Source organism: Sphaerodactylus townsendi, linkage group LG07, assembly GCF_021028975.2.
Source record: "Sphaerodactylus townsendi isolate TG3544 linkage group LG07, MPM_Stown_v2.3, whole genome shotgun sequence".
Lineage (NCBI taxonomy): Eukaryota > Metazoa > Chordata > Lepidosauria > Squamata > Sphaerodactylidae > Sphaerodactylus > Sphaerodactylus townsendi.
Window position 1 is genome coordinate 105,115,167 of NC_059431.1, and position 17,009 is coordinate 105,132,175.

A 17,009-nucleotide genomic window follows, 5' to 3' on the forward strand; every position below is an offset into this window, starting at 1 on the left:
GGGGGGTGGGGGGGGGGGGGGGTGGGGGGGGGGGGGGGTGGGGGGGGGGGGGGGTGGGGGGGGGGGGGGGTGGGGGGGGGGGGGGGTGGGGGGGGGGGGGGGTGGGGGGGGGGGGGGGTGGGGGGGGGGGGGGGTGGGGGGGGGGGGGGGTGGGGGGGGGGGGGGGTGGGGGGGGGGGGGGGTGGGGGGGGGGGGGGGTGGGGGGGGGGGGGGGTGGGGGGGGGGGGGGGTGGGGGGGGGGGGGGGTGGGGGGGGGGGGGGGTGGGGGGGGGGGGGGGTGGGGGGGGGGGGGGGTGGGGGGGGGGGGGGGTGGGGGGGGGGGGGGGTGGGGGGGGGGGGGGGTGGGGGGGGGGGGGGGTGGGGGGGGGGGGGGGTGGGGGGGGGGGGGGGTGGGGGGGGGGGGGGGTGGGGGGGGGGGGGGGTGGGGGGGGGGGGGGGTGGGGGGGGGGGGGGGTGGGGGGGGGGGGGGGTGGGGGGGGGGGGGGGTGGGGGGGGGGGGGGGTGGGGGGGGGGGGGGGTGGGGGGGGGGGGGGGTGGGGGGGGGGGGGGGTGGGGGGGGGGGGGGGTGGGGGGGGGGGGGGGTGGGGGGGGGGGGGGGTGGGGGGGGGGGGGGGTGGGGGGGGGGGGGGGTGGGGGGGGGGGGGGGTGGGGGGGGGGGGGGGTGGGGGGGGGGGGGGGTGGGGGGGGGGGGGGGTGGGGGGGGGGGGGGGTGGGGGGGGGGGGGGGTGGGGGGGGGGGGGGGTGGGGGGGGGGGGGGGTGGGGGGGGGGGGGGGTGGGGGGGGGGGGGGGTGGGGGGGGGGGGGGGTGGGGGGGGGGGGGGGTGGGGGGGGGGGGGGGTGGGGGGGGGGGGGGGTGGGGGGGGGGGGGGGTGGGGGGGGGGGGGGGTGGGGGGGGGGGGGGGTGGGGGGGGGGGGGGGTGGGGGGGGGGGGGGGTGGGGGGGGGGGGGGGTGGGGGGGGGGGGGGGTGGGGGGGGGGGGGGGTGGGGGGGGGGGGGGGTGGGGGGGGGGGGGGGTGGGGGGGGGGGGGGGTGGGGGGGGGGGGGGGTGGGGGGGGGGGGGGGTGGGGGGGGGGGGGGGTGGGGGGGGGGGGGGGTGGGGGGGGGGGGGGGTGGGGGGGGGGGGGGGTGGGGGGGGGGGGGGGTGGGGGGGGGGGGGGGTGGGGGGGGGGGGGGGTGGGGGGGGGGGGGGGTGGGGGGGGGGGGGGGTGGGGGGGGGGGGGGGTGGGGGGGGGGGGGGGTGGGGGGGGGGGGGGGTGGGGGGGGGGGGGGGTGGGGGGGGGGGGGGGTGGGGGGGGGGGGGGGTGGGGGGGGGGGGGGGTGGGGGGGGGGGGGGGTGGGGGGGGGGGGGGGTGGGGGGGGGGGGGGGTGGGGGGGGGGGGGGGTGGGGGGGGGGGGGGGTGGGGGGGGGGGGGGGTGGGGGGGGGGGGGGGTGGGGGGGGGGGGGGGTGGGGGGGGGGGGGGGTGGGGGGGGGGGGGGGTGGGGGGGGGGGGGGGTGGGGGGGGGGGGGGGTGGGGGGGGGGGGGGGTGGGGGGGGGGGGGGGTGGGGGGGGGGGGGGGTGGGGGGGGGGGGGGGTGGGGGGGGGGGGGGGTGGGGGGGGGGGGGGGTGGGGGGGGGGGGGGGTGGGGGGGGGGGGGGGTGGGGGGGGGGGGGGGTGGGGGGGGGGGGGGGTGGGGGGGGGGGGGGGTGGGGGGGGGGGGGGGTGGGGGGGGGGGGGGGTGGGGGGGGGGGGGGGTGGGGGGGGGGGGGGGTGGGGGGGGGGGGGGGTGGGGGGGGGGGGGGGTGGGGGGGGGGGGGGGTGGGGGGGGGGGGGGGTGGGGGGGGGGGGGGGTGGGGGGGGGGGGGGGTGGGGGGGGGGGGGGGTGGGGGGGGGGGGGGGTGGGGGGGGGGGGGGGTGGGGGGGGGGGGGGGTGGGGGGGGGGGGGGGTGGGGGGGGGGGGGGGTGGGGGGGGGGGGGGGTGGGGGGGGGGGGGGGTGGGGGGGGGGGGGGGTGGGGGGGGGGGGGGGTGGGGGGGGGGGGGGGTGGGGGGGGGGGGACCAGCATGGCCAATTGGCCATGCTGACAGAGGCTGATGGGAATTGCAGTTCCTGAACATCTGGAGAGCCGCAGGTTCCCTACCCCTGATCTAAGATAATGCCAAAATGGGTTTTGAATGACAACACTTTATTGGAGCAATATTGAACAGTCACAGTGCCTTTCACTGAAAAAACGGCTTTGGAGACTTTAGACTCAGAGGTCTCTAAGCAACGTATGTTAAATTGGACCCGCTCATCTGCAGGAAAGATTCAAGGGCACCTACATGACATACTGGTAGTACAGATCAAGAGGATCATGCAAGTCTGCATGAAACTGTCTTGAAAGAGGAATCTTTGCCATTGGTCTGGTATTCAACCCGCTTGGCAGAAAGGTCAATGCATTATTTTATTTAGAAAATTATAAGCCTGCTTTGCAGACCTTAAAGGGAAATTATCTATAAATCTGGAAGTAAACAAGTATTTGGTCATGTATGGTGCTTGTAAACTGCGTTGCTCATATCCCTTTTATGACCATTAGACAATAAGGGATTCCAAAGCTATATGTTACTGAGGCACTGAATCAACTGTGCTTCAGACCACCCAGAACAAAGATAGGATTGCAAGAGAACTCTGAGTCACAGGGTTTCAGACTCTGCAGAAGTGTTTGCCATTCAGACGCACAAGTGCTGCAGTATCTAATCATCCACAATTTTAGAATCAGTCCTAACTCAGAGAACAGTAGGTCTCTTCTGTGATTTTAGCACAGCGGCTCCTGAACTGGAGCCTCTGGAGTGTCAGGCGGTAATTCCACATCTGTACCATCACTAAAACAGGGAACTAAAGAGTAGTGAACATGTCTTATAAATTGCCTTCTGGATGGGAATAGGCCTGATCAGGTCATATGATGTGGCCAGGTATGTTAAAATCTCCACCAGATTAGATCTCTGACCTTCGCTACCAGGGGCTCAGATGGAGTTTTCCCTAGTCCTTCCCATGAACCTGTTTCACTTCACTGGTGCCTCACCTGTTGTCCGTGTTCCACCTTGCTTTCCTGGTTCCTTCCTGGCAGGAGTCAGATCCAAGGGGAGCAAATGACTGCAATCCTGAAACCCACTCTACTAAAACATTCATTTCAACCAAACTTTTAATGGCAGAACTTAAGGATCAAGTTACTCAGTTCCCTATTACCTAAAGATGGCTTTGTAATCCTGACCCTTCTGTAGAATCTCTCTCTCTCTCAGAAACTGGAAAAAGTATAGTCTATCAGCCAACACGATTAATGGAAATAAGGTAGGCGCTCTCAAAATCCACAGATTGTAGCAAAAGCAAATGTTAAAAAAATGTGCCAAGCAATCTAACAGGAAAAAGTTAATTTCCAGTATTCTGGAACAACATCAAACATAATCTGCAGAAATTTATATACATTTAAGAATGCTGAGTTAAGAGGAGATAGGAAACTAACAAAGACTGTTATAGCTGTATGATCCCTTCCAAAGCATAAGGAAGTTGGTTAGGAACTGAAGAAGGGGGGGAAAATAAAAAATAAAAAAAGGCTTTTAATCTCTCAGGGTTTAAAATCTGCACGCTAAAAGGAATGATTGGTTCATACCCATAAATTCAATCCCAAGATGCTCTGCCAATGCAGAAAGTTGACATAAAAAAGAAAGAAAAAGGAAAATAGTTTCAGAAAAGAGCAATACACTGTACCGAAAACAACAACATGAATTACACATGTATATTATAACTATTCAGCATCTGCACACTGGAACAGGACAAAGGGCATGAGGGTTAATGTGGCAGAGCTCATGTAAGCTTTGGCAGGCTCATCAAACCATGTAGGAAACTGTGTACAGTCTAGGAGAACATGTTGAATGTGGCAACATATGTTAACTGTTAAAGATATTGCTGACACACCATGGTGACAGGCTGTTTATTGAACTTGCTGTATCACCCACTTAGTATGCTAAGACACGGATACAAAAACACCAATATACTAAATTGTTCATCCCCTCATAGGTAATTGTGAGCAGACCTGAAAAAGAGTGATTCCAGCTAGACAATGCTTTTCCTCTCATGTTTTTGGACAGTACCAAACTGTCTTTCTGTAGGCCATTACAGAATCTGTAGGCCATTACAGAATTCTGTAGGCCATTACAGGTGTGGAAATCCTCAGTCCAGTAAGCCTTGTTTAGTTCCCAGCTAGACCAGAATGAAGTTTAGCATTTCGCAGTAGATTTGGCTGAAGTGACACTATAATCTAGGATAACTTCCTAGCCTACCCAGCCAAAAACTGAAGGGATTTCTTGAACATATGCAAATTGTCTTGTATAGAAGAAGACTCTTGGTCCATCAAGTCAAGTGACTGGCAGTGACTTTCCAGAGCCAGGTAGAAAAATGCCTTTCCCAGCACCTGCTACCCAAGAACTTTTATCTGACTGAACCAGGACCTTCTGCAAGTCAAGTAGAAACACAATCCTCTCCTTTCTTATTTTATTTGGAAGAATTTAGAGAGGACAGGAAGTATAACAGATTGAGTGTCATCTCTGGTGGAGGGCAGGAAATAGTATTATGAAAAGCTGCTTGACGAAGGGGTGGAACCAGTGGTGGGATCCAAAAATTTTAGTAACAGGTTCCCATGGTGGTGCGATTCAAACTGTGGCGTATCGCCAATGGGGCTGGGCGGGGCACGACGGGGGCATGGCCGGGCATTCCTGGGCGGGGCTGTGGCAAGGATGCAGCCGCTGCGCCGTACTTTGGGCGGGAAACGAATGCACGCAGGCGCAGGCTGCCACGCACGCCAGTGCACCTCCTGCTAGACTGCTTCAAGTTCTGCGCGCTACTGCTGAGAGGAGGGGCGTAACTAAGGCAAAAATCACGTGGCAAAATCACCAATTAGTAACCCACTCTCGGGACACACAAATAATTAGTAACCTACTCTCGGGAACCTGTGAGAACCTGCTGGATCCCACCTCTGGGTGGAACTATTAGGTCTAAGAACTGTTAACTGGAAGGCAGAAAAGAACTGATTTCATTTAATATTTGCAGATGGCACCTAGGAACAGAGAGGAAAAGCCAGAAAGCCTTGTCAGGCAAGGGTAATCTGGGAATGCTGACACAGGCACTGTTCATGATCTGACCACATTTCTGGAGCTAATCAGTGATGCCGACGCAACTTCTGTGGAATGAAATGGCCAGTTTCCACAGCTGGGGAACACTACCAGTGACGTCAGTCCACACAGATTTTTTTGAAATTATTTCTGTACAAGCTGATATAGTTTGGCGTGTGTGGGAATATGCGTGTGCACACACTCTATCAATTACATATCTGTTGTCAATATAACAACATCTGACTATATTACAGTTTATCTTCTATTTCCTGTACCCCAAAGTAACTTATGTGTTTTACCTCAGAGAGGAAGTTGCTGATCCCTGCTCTGTCATTCTGTTTTTTGCAATAAAGAGCTTAAAGCAGGCCAGCATTCATTTTATCGTTCTTATGAGTTTATATGCACCTTGAAACCCTAGAGTAAAAAGGTCTGTAAATCTCAGCTTCCCATATGTCCAAATATTATACACACATTGCTGAGGGTGAAGCAAGTGGTCCCTTCTCCCATTACAACCAGAAACATTTTAAGGGTAAACAAATCAGCATCCATCAAAGTATTTTGTCCCCTAATGAGCCAGTATTACATGCTTACATGAACTCTACAAAACAATGCATATTAGTTGCATAGAAAGCTTGGTTAAGTCTTCACAGAAATAGTCACATGTGCATGCATATATACTACTACATTTATTCCAGTTTGCAGGCAAAGTGGACAGAAGCCTAGAAGTAATTTCATTCCAGCAAATATCACTCATTTTAGACAGCTTCCATTTGAAATAATTCAGTTGGTGGCTTGGTCCTTAAAACAAATCTATTCTGGTGGATAACCCTTAACAAAATCATGCAAAGGAATCATGCGTCACTCATTCGAACTCCAGAATAATATGTATATTACTGGAATTGATATTTGATATTCACAGCAACATTCTTTCAATGTAAGAATGCTTTATGCTGAAGTGCTTTCGAAATCATTCCTGTTGTGTATGAACTCCAATTTAACCAATCTCTGTTCCCTTATGCTTCTTTATTTGATATAGCTGAGTAAGAGAATGTTACTTTAACAAACATAGGATGCTCCATTCTTATTTGAGCACAACTGCCTGCCCATGAAGTAACATGACTGAATCATGGTACTACTCTTTCCTGACTCTCATCCATGAATTAACTGACTAGTATTGGGAAGGGGTAAAGGGACTCCACAGAACCCAAAGCACAGCTCTCCATGTAAATGGATTGCACTCAGTTGTCATTTTAGATGTGACTTAATGCTGACTGCAACAATGAAAAGAAATCAGTTGTGATTTAGCAATTATTGGACTAGTGCTTAATGGGTTGACATATTTAGACTACTATAATAAAGTTTAACTTAGGATATAGTGTGGAATGTACTTTTAAGACATCAGAAAGAAATCTTGCCAGTTCTCTGCCAGCTGCGTTGGTTCCAGGTGGAGTTGGTTCAAAGTTTTGATATCAACCTTCAAAGCCCTAAATAGTCTGGGACCTTCACATCTGTGGGGCTGCCTCTTCCAGTGTGTTCACCAAAGAGCCTTGTGCTCAGTTAGTAAACAACTTACTGGCGGCCCCTGGTCCAAAAGCTGTCCAGCTGACCTCAACCAGGACCAGAGCTTTTTTGACTCTGGCTCCAACCAGTTGGAACAAATGAGACCTGGGTCCTGCGAGACTTAGTACAATTTCACAGGGTCTGCAAGACAGAGCTGTTCTGCCAGGTTATGGTTGAGGACAGCAACAATATTCAACTAGCTGGCTTCCCTTTCCTCCTTCCCTTTCTTCTTCCCCTTCCCCTGCCTTTTAAGATATGGTATGCATGTTGATTTTATTGGAGATTACAGTGTAAATTTTCAATTACGCTTTATTCCCCTTAGTGGAGGTTAATGGCGCTGGGAAGTAGATGGAAATGTTTTATTCATTGATTTTACTGTTTTAATCAATTGTTATAAGCCCCCCTGAGCCAATATATGGAAGGGCAGCCTATACATTATTTATTTATTTAATTATTTCTGTAAATCTATATTCCACCCATCACTCAAGTTCCTGGGTGAGTTGCAACCATAAAAGCACGTTTTTAAAAATAATTATATATAATATCATTATATGAATAATTAAAAAGTGTATAAAATTCAATGATAAACATGAATAAAATAAACAAAAATAACTTCAATTCTGCCCATGAAGTATCTTTTCATTAATTAAAATTAGATAAACTTAAGATTTTGGTATTGTGGCTATCTGGTAGAGGAAGCAGGGCTTTGGTTAGAATTCATGATGGAGCTCTTCACCCATTGCGTCAAACAAGTCCATTTTAACTTTTTCCAGAATCATAGTCAACAGAACTCCATCTCCATTTTATATCCATATTTGAATTCTGATGGGATGTGAAGTTGGGACTGAAAATACAATGAAATATTTCATGGCAGGACAACTTTAAAAAGGAAAAAAAACACACAGAGTGTTGAGAACTGAATGTTTTTAGAGGATAGGATTTTTGCTATGGGATCCTTTACGTGACTGTATTATAGCAGGAAATACTGTCAATTCAATATATAAATATATTTAAAATACATTATATGTTCAGTATCTATGGCAGAGTATGAATAAGCTGCAGTATACATCAACTTTCACATAACTATTCAGATCAGGACAATTTAAAACCCATTTTAAACAGTATGCAATGTTGGCCACCTAAGAAAACTTAATAAAAAAAAGAAAGAAAAAAAATCAGAACATTTGGGCCCAATGAAACCTTTCTTCTCTCAGCCTGAAAAGAGAGCTGGGAATTTATGGGGGTAACTCTTTGGATGGTTACTATAAATTATACATGTACATTTGTGGTTCACAGATGTAGAAGATGACTGATATGTCTATTAGGGCTCCAAACTGCCCAATGACTACTACATACTAATGGACATTAAATTGAACTAGCATGAAGTATCTGAAATCCTTCATGGCCAATGAAAGAACCATCGAGAAATGCTATATACCCTACTCATCATGTAATCAATTAAGCAAAGAAATATGGAAAACTACTGCAGTGTTTCCACAATCCATAAAACAGAAAAGTTCAGGAGGGCATTTTTATCAGGGTTGTTGTCTAATGGAATGGTTCAAGAGGGCACTTTAATAAAGGGAACAGGATTGTAGTCTGTTGCACTGTTTACAGTATGTATTATCTTTCTCTGACTACATTTTCTTCTACTTTGTAATTCATTCTCTTGATTGTTTATGGTATGTCATCTCATACATTTTTTTGGTTTGGGTTTATTTTCTAATTTTCTAATCCTAGTCTTATTGCATTGTTTATTGGATGTCCCATGCTGCTCCATTGCCTTGTTTTTATACATTGTAATCCACTTGGAGACTTGGTGAGAAAGCCAGGTTATAAATAAATACATTTTAAAAATATCTGACTGGCTTGTACAATTAAATGAATGGACAAACACTCTATGCCAATAAAGGCTTGCTTAAGAATGGACAAACACACACAACATGCAAGCCTTCCTTTCATCGGCAATAAAATATTACTTATAATTTGCTCTCTTAGGCCCTTTCTGCACAGGGCCAAAAACAGCGGCCCAGGGACGGAAAAACACCAGTCCCTGGGGAGCTGTTCGCAAAGTAAAACCCCCCTTTCTCGAACGACTTACCTTCCCTGCAACCTTCCTGTGCGGCCCCGAGCGGTGTGAAGGTGCTGCTTTCCACCTCCCTTCCCGAGGGAGGTTTTTGGAAAGCGCCGCCTTCCCATTGGCGCGGTGCAAATCGCACCGCACCGAAGGCGCTGCTTTCCCGTCGCCCCCCACTCACCTCGTCCTCCAGCGTTGGTCTGGAGGGTTGCTGAGACCTGCCCACGCTGCCCTCTGACCCCTGGAGGTTGGAGGGCAGCAGACCGATGCTGGAGGACGAGGTGAGTGGCGGGGGGATAGCGCCTTCCAGCACGGCAGCAGCTGGAAGGCTCTGTTTCCAGAAAATTCGCTCAGGGAGCGAGCTTGGGAAACAGCAGCTTCGCGCTACTGGAGGGGAGCGAGGGCGGCGCTGCTGCGATGCAGCTGCACCCCCCCCCCCATGTGAACAACTCCCTAGGGACGGCGTCTTTGCTGTCCCTAGGGCACTGTTATTGGCCAGTGCGGAAAGGGCTTTACATTCTGGAGAACAAGGCCAGTTCCAAAATATTGTGCAATTAAATCTATAAGCCCAAGGAGGCTTTCAGCTTATGCTTCCTTAAAGAGCAGTCTTAAATACCATATGGTAGATCCATTCTGAAAGGAAGAGTACTTTGCGGTGGTGGTGGTGGTGTGTGTAGATGTCTACTATTCAAAAATCTCCCTGGACATTGCCCAAACCCTTCGATACACTGACAGCCCAATCCAAAGGTTGGGGGGTGGTAGAGTGGCAGGCGGGGACAGTGTTGCTGTGCTGCCTCCGAAGAGGTAATCAGTGGCACAGGTACTGGGGCGGGAAAAAGAAAAACACCTTTCTCCCCTGGGAAAGCCCGCAGTAAAAAATGACTTATGGCACCTTTTCAATGGTGTAAGTCTGTACAGCTGAATGGGGGTGTTCCCAGGTCAAAAGTCCTTTGGGAGCTGACTCTGCATTCAGGAATGCCACCCTCCCTGCTGCCGTGAGCATCTGCAGTAGTGGCCAGCCATCACAGAACCCAGCTTCCAGATTTGGGTGTGACAGCAGCTGGACGCTTGGGTAAGTCCCTTGGCTCCACATCTGTGCCAATTTGCATGGCGCTGGGGGCATGGATGGCAGCACAACCCATCTGATGTTCCAGTGCAGCTTCAGCCCTCCCCCTTTGGATTGCACAGTTAAAATAGAATTGGATTGCACAGCCAAAAATTGTAATACTAATGAGGACAAAGGGAAGTAACAGCTTAAAAATATGCAGCTAGGAACACTTGGGCTCCTTCCGCACATGCAGAATAACGCACTTTCAAATTGCTTTCAATGCTCTTTGAAGCTGTGCGGAATAGCAAAATCCACTTGCAAACAGTTGTGAATGTGGTTTGAAAACGCATTATTCTGCGTGTGTGGAAGGGGCCAGTAACTGTATGTTAACAGAGGCACAATTTTATGTGTGTGAAGTGCCATCAAGTCACAGCTGCAAAGGATTTTCTAGGCAAGAGTCAAACAGAAGTGGTTTGCTAATGCCGGCTTCTGCATAGCAACCCTGGAATTTCTTGGTAGTCTCCTATCCAAGGCCGCTTCCGCACGGCCACGCTGGGGGGTGCGTCGGCATATATGACGCCGACACCCCCCAGGACCGTTTGCATGAATGGTCCAGTAAAGACAGGGAAGGCAGCGCAGCGCTGCGTCGTCGCCTGATCAACTTACCTTCCCTGCAACCTTCTGGCGCATCGCCCAGGCCAGGGGACACGCCCCCTGCCCTGCGCGACCACTCCAGAGTCACAGGGTGGGGGGGCGTGTCCCCAGGCCTCGGCGACACGCTGGAAGGTCGCAGGGAAGGTAAGTCAATCAGAAAAGGGGGGGATGGTGCCTTCCAGCCACTGCCATTTGTGATGGAGCTGCGCCCCCCATGCGAACAGCTCCCTAGGGATGGCATTTTTGCCATCCCTAGGGCGCTGTTAAAGGCCCGTGCGGAAAGGGCCCAAGTCCCAAGCAGGGTAACGCTGCTTAGCTTCCAAAGTTTGATGAGGTCAGAGTAGCCCGAATCATCCCGCTCAGGGCTCAATTACCACCTATATAAATTCTTGATTTTGAAGAATATTCCAAGCAGCGAGCACTTTGTGTTTGTACTGTATTGTATAATTCTCCTAAAACTCAGATGGTTGTTTCCATCATTTATACATCCCAATATGTGTCATTTTCCAACAATGTTCCAATTACTCATGGTTTGTAAAAGATAGCCACCTTTAAAATCTAATTCAGGCAGCTCCCTTGTTCAGAAAGTTGGTAGAACTGAAGCAAACATGCGTTCATGGAAATGGAATGAAAGTTAGAACCTGTCGAACATCGCCCTCTGACCCAGCAAAGAGCATGAACCTGCTCATGCTATCATTCCCATGCAAACAGGCAGCAGCGGTCTACATTAGGGCTCGTGTAATACATTTAGTCACAGATAAAAATCCGAGGAAAAGATGCAGAAGCAAGAAAGCAGCCCCAACTGAGCATGCTCCTATTCAGGCAGAGACAGAAAGAAATGGACGTACTGTAGAAGCTGGCCATAACGTAGTTTTGACAGCGATCACCAGTAAATTCATTTGGGCACCTGAGAGCAAAGACAAAAACAAAAAGGTGGAGAAAACAGAGAAAAAGAAAAGAGATGAATACACGCGAAGAAAGAGGCTCCTTTAAGTGTGAGCGGCCTGGACTTGGTGAGTTCACCTTCAGGAACTGAATTTCAGTTTTACATTGACAACTATGCCCATGGTGTCGAGAAAGAGGTTGATTTGTCAAATGCCCAAACTGAGGATATTGGGAAATGCACCTTAGGACCGACATGAAGTGCAGTAGTCCAAAGTGACAATATTGATCTTCTGATATTTTCTGGGCAGTGTTTTTAGGGGAAAGTTTCAGAAGACACTTACCTATACAAGAATGCTTGCAGTTTTTAAGGGCAATAAAAGAATTAAAAGATTCATGATGTCATGGAAGGCCAAATATACCATCCAGATTCAAGTCCACAGCACCAAGTCACAGTTGCAATGAAAACAGTCCAGTTCAAACTGATGGGTGAAAATACCAAGCAACACTCATTTTGATTGCTGTAGCTGAGGGAGAAAGCAGAGTTTCAGATTATTTTTAAAACATACTTCCTTGGTTTTGGCTTCTCATGGGCAGAACTTCAGCACATCTTGCTCCAGAGAATCCATTCACACACCTAAGGAGCAAAAATGTGATCAGCAACAGCAGAACCAGTGAAAAATGAGATTGTTTTCTATGGAATACGAATCTCCTCTAAAGGACCTCTGGGAGAGAAAATACATGAATGAAAGAAGACACAAAACAAAGCTATTTCCAGAGATATTCTAACTGCACGGTTATGAAATGAAATTTTATTCCAGAAAATCAGTATTGTTAAAGAAAAACCCATGCAGTTACAATAGACTGGCTCATGAATGTTCAGCTAATTATTCACAGTCCACCTACCGAGGAACTTTGCCTCTTGGTTATGAGTGCCAGAAAACAAATTCATAACCTTGATTTCTGCAGCAATTTACACTGCACATTCAATCAAAATATGATTCGCCTCTTTTATGTCAAATCACCTGGATTTACCTTACAAGCATATTTCTCGCTGGTTTTTAAACAATTGGCTTCAGTTATATTTTAAATCCAAAGCAGAAACTTTATCAAAAGCAATAATCTGATGTCTTAAAACAAATATAAAAAAGAAAGAAAAGAAACAATAAATGCATGCTTCGAGTTCAAACTATACACAGCCACTTTTCCAGTATGTCTGAGTTTGGATGTTAATATGCTTCTTGTGCCAACTGATAATGAACATCTTGTCACTATCTTGGGCTTCTGTTTCCTTTGCTTTCTCATTAATTTGAAAGAATGCCACAACAGCTGATAATATCCCCATTTCGAATTACCTCCTCTAGCTTTCTAAACACAGAGGACAAGTAGTCCACGCCCCTTCCGCACATGCAGAATAATGCACTTTCAATCCACTTTCACAATCGTTTGAAAGTGGATTTTGCTATTCTGCACAGTAAAATCCAGCTGCAAAGTACATTGAAAGTGGATTTAAAGTGCATTATTCGCATGTGCGAAAAGGGCCTAAATTAGAGATACACCCTTCTAAGTCCATTGACTTCAACTGACTTGGAAGGGTATAATTCTGGTTAGGACAAGGTGAACCGAAATGCTTTGTATGTTGAGTTCATGGTTATTTAGCATTTGAGCTGTGATTATTGTTGTCATCCGTTGGGTATTTCTCTGCCCATTCAATATTCTTATTATGGGTTAAGAATCAAGCATTATACTGAGAAGCTGCCAGGCAACACCTCACCCCAAACTCACTGTATTGTGCCCCCTGCCCTACCTTGGTTCCCCCAGCTGACCACATATTTCTTAAAATCACTTGTGATGCAGGATTACAGCGAAAACTAATCGAAAATGCTTACGCTTCAAGAAGTGTTGCTGTGGCTCTCATTCAGATTGGTGACATAAAAAATGTGAATTTGCTACTAATCCAAAAATAACTATCCAGAAGCCTATTTCAAGAAGGGTTTTTTTTTGTTTCAATGGTCATATTTTGGGAGAAATGTACTATTTAGTCAAAAGAATTGTACAATATATATTTGACAAAAATGTTATGTCCATTATCAATTAAGCGATACTTTGAATATCTTAACTGGAACCTAAGCCATTTTTTTCCCAGTATGAGGAGACACAGGACAAAATCTGAACGCAGGAGCCCTAATGGCCCAATCCAGAACCTTGAGGCAGCCAGGAATGGCACTGCCATCTCAAGAGGGCTTTTCAGGGGCGGGAGGAAAGCAAGAAACAAACAACCCCCTGCCACTGGAAAGGCCTTTATTTGGCTTCCAATTCAGGCTCCGAGCCATATGGTGTGTATCTGGAGGGAAACATCTAGATCAGGTTCCGCAACTCTGCGGCTTTCCAGATAGCCTATGGACTCACACTTTGTCAGCCCCCCGCCAGCATGGCCAATTGTAGCATGCTGGCAGGGGCTGATGGGAATCTTCTGTAGTCCAATGAACATCTGGAGAGCCAGCGAGGTTGCAGACCCTTTGATCTAGATACACCTATGCCAGTTAGTGGTAGAATTTTGGCACTCCAGATACATGGATTACATTCATCACAGCCCCTGCCAGCATGGCCAATTGGCCATGCTGGCAGGGGCTGATGGGAATTGTAGTCCATAACATCTGGAGTGCCAAAGGTTCGCCACCATGGACCTATGCTGATGGGGCCTCAAACAGCATGGGAATGTTGAGACAGAATTCTGTGCCATATCCAGGCATCTTCGAGGGCCACAGCAGCCAGTCGCTGGTGGATTTGCCCCTCTGCCAGGGTAAGTGCCTCGAGGACGGCAAATCTGCCAGAGTAGCCCCAAACTGCTTTCAGACATCACTTCACCCCCCTCTCCCCCCCGCATTGGGCTGCAATTGTTCTCTGGTCCACACAGTCAGTTTACAATGCAACCCAAGGCTGGGTTTATACTGGAGCAATTCTGAATAGGACTGTATGACTAGTCTTCCAATTGAAGCTTTCTGACTAAAGGCTTTTCTGAAGAGACTTGTGCCACCTTCAAGACTAACGTCTACTGTGCTATAATTTTCGAAGGTTGAATTCCATTTTAGGAAGTTCATGAAAACTTAAGCCATAAATTGTCATGACATTTTTTGGTCACATGTTTACTGATGTTATTGAACACAGCTGTGGAATCAACAGCAAGTGCTAATTTGGTACAGAACTAGAGAAAAATCACCAATTTCCAACTACCACTTCCAGCATGTAAGGTAGAATCAGATAGGTTCCTTTTAACTACACTTTGAAAACTGTCTCTTTTAAGTATGTAATTTGTGCATTTTGTCAGCCATCCCAAGCATAATGTTGATCACATCATGAGTTTTTGCCAGATGAGGAATGTGAATAGAAATGGTTTTAGATGTGAAATACACATCTTCACAAACAGAAGGGGAAAAAACCTAACAAGATGAAACCTCAAGGTAACAGAAAGGCAAAACACAGGTGCGAAACAAAAGAAAAACAAGTGTGTGTCCACATGGTAATACCTCTAGATCAGGGGTCTGCAACCTGCAGCTCTACAGATGTTCATGGACTACAATTGGCCATGCTGGCAGGGGCTGATGGGAATTGTAGCCCATGAACATCTGGAGAGCCGCAGGTTGCAGACCCCTGATCTAGATTGTTATCTGTATGGTTCTCTCCTATTAGTATTATTATTGGGGCAAAGAAAAGATTGAAAGGGTGAAAACAGTCATTTATCATTAGTAGGAATATTGCCATTGGCATCAATAGATGTGTAGTACCCAGGGGCATAACGAGGCAGTCCTGGGCAACCTGTAGCCCTGGGCAAAACCTGAGTTGGATGCCCCCCCCATAAGCGGCCACTTCACCATGACCAAATTTTTTTTGCACCAGGACTTTGGTGCCTGCAGGGGGTGCATTTTTAGACATATCAGCACCAATATTTCAGCATATCATCAGGAGACTGTCCTTATGCTACTCCCCAAGTTTGGTGAGGTTTGGTTCAAGGAGTCCAAAGTTATGGACTCCCAAAGGGGGTGCCCCATCCCCCATTGTTTCCAATGGGAGCTAATAGGAGATGGGGGCTAAAGTTTTGAGGGTCCATAACTTTGGCCCCCCTGAACCAAACTGAACCAAACTTGGGGGGGGGGTGCCATCACATCCAGATGATACCCTTAAATTTTGGTGCCGATACATCCAAAAATGCACCCCCTGCAGGAACATCCTAGAAATTTGCCCAAGAATCTTTGTTCTGCATTGAGTTTTCTGCATTGCTGTCAATGGGGGTTGCAGGCTGTGCGGGGCACATTTCTGAAGGCACAGTCTCAAAACTTTCAGGGTCTCATCAGAAGACTTCGCATAATGATATTCTCCTAAGTTTAGGTGCAGTGCTTGTTCAGGGGGCCAAAGTTATGGACCCTCCAAACTGTAGCCCCCATCTCCTATTAGCTCCCATTGGAAACAATGGGGGATAGGGGCACCCCTTTTGAGAGTCCATAACTTTGGACTCCCTGAACCAAACCTCACCAAACGTAGGGGGTAGCATAAGGACAGGCTCCTGATGATACGCTGAAATTTTGGTGCTGCTAGCCTAAAAACCGCACCCCCTGCAGGCCAAAAATGGAAAACCACTAAAATACCCAAAAACGAACCCAGCATTTTGATGCCCCCCACAAGGTGATGCCCTGGGCAGCTGCCCACCTTGCCCAATGGGCATTACGCCAGTGGTAGTACCTCTGAATGCTTGCAAGTTGCACATTATTCAAAAGACTTGGCTGGGTCCCACTGATATGCTATGTTTTGTTTGTGGCAGCCAAAGTGGCCATGAAATGCTGACACCTCTTGATTGAAACGGAGATAAACAGTCGAAAGTTTACATCAACGTTAAGAGTGCTCTGCTGTTCTGGCCACAGCTGAAAGTGTCATTTTAAAAAGCACGGCCAAAACTGATTTTGATGGTTCTCAGTTCCATTAATTACAACTGCTGTGTATATGAAATAAGACACTCAATTTGAGCACACACTGACATCTTGATTGGATCTAATGTTTTGGTATGTACTTTTTCACTTTATGAGGGAGGGACTGATTCTCAACTTAATTTTTAAAGGCATGTGTATATGGGGAGGGGATGATTCCAGCAAGACATTTCCACATCTGGAAAAGCATGAAAATGTAGTCACACGTTAAACAGAAATGAAAACGTAGAGATTCGCTTTTGTGCATGGAAATAGCATTGAGTGGCAGTGCTCATTTGATTACAATCAGTGTTTGTTGCTTTAACTTAGTTTAATTTCACTGGTGCTGAGTTTAGGAACCATAAAGATTCTTCGCTGACCTGCAAGGAGAAGCAATTTCCAGGGAGTTTACTTATTGCTGCTTACTGCTTTCAAGCTTGATAGGAGTCACTTGTGCTCCCCCAGCTATGGACCTACGGTCTCCCCATCCACTGCTCTGGAATTTTCTTGGTTAAAATTGACTATTGATTCAATGGCTTGGGATTTACACACAAAGCATTTCTAAAACTCCATTTCTTGCTTCCAACTTGCCTAACTTCCATACTCGATGTGAGAAAAAATTTCTGGTGCAGGGGTCAAAGGCAAGCTGGACTAAGGGGCTTTCCCCACTGACAGAGTTGAACTGGTTTCTACCTAGGTTCGCCTCAG

The 17,009-nt window shown here is 49.1% G+C and overlaps 1 protein-coding gene across 11 annotated transcripts in view; it reads right to left on the bottom strand.

Moving 5' to 3' along the window:
* NRG1 (neuregulin 1) overlaps positions 1-17,009 on the bottom strand; it is a 438,532-nt gene that overhangs the window by 26,523 nt on the left and 395,000 nt on the right. For 7 of the 11 annotated variants that reach the window (XM_048502956.1, XM_048502953.1, XM_048502954.1 and 4 more), the window contains 2 exons: positions 11,310-11,368; positions 3,625-3,648 (listed from right to left, as the gene is read on the bottom strand). In XM_048502956.1, the coding sequence (XP_048358913.1) occupies positions 3,625-3,648; positions 11,310-11,368 (83 nt within the window). Of the gene's footprint in view, positions 1-3,624; positions 3,649-11,309; positions 11,369-11,912; positions 11,981-17,009 lie in introns of all 11 variants that reach the window. The other 4 variants (XM_048502952.1, XM_048502950.1, XM_048502949.1 and 1 more) reach the window with 2 other exon arrangements.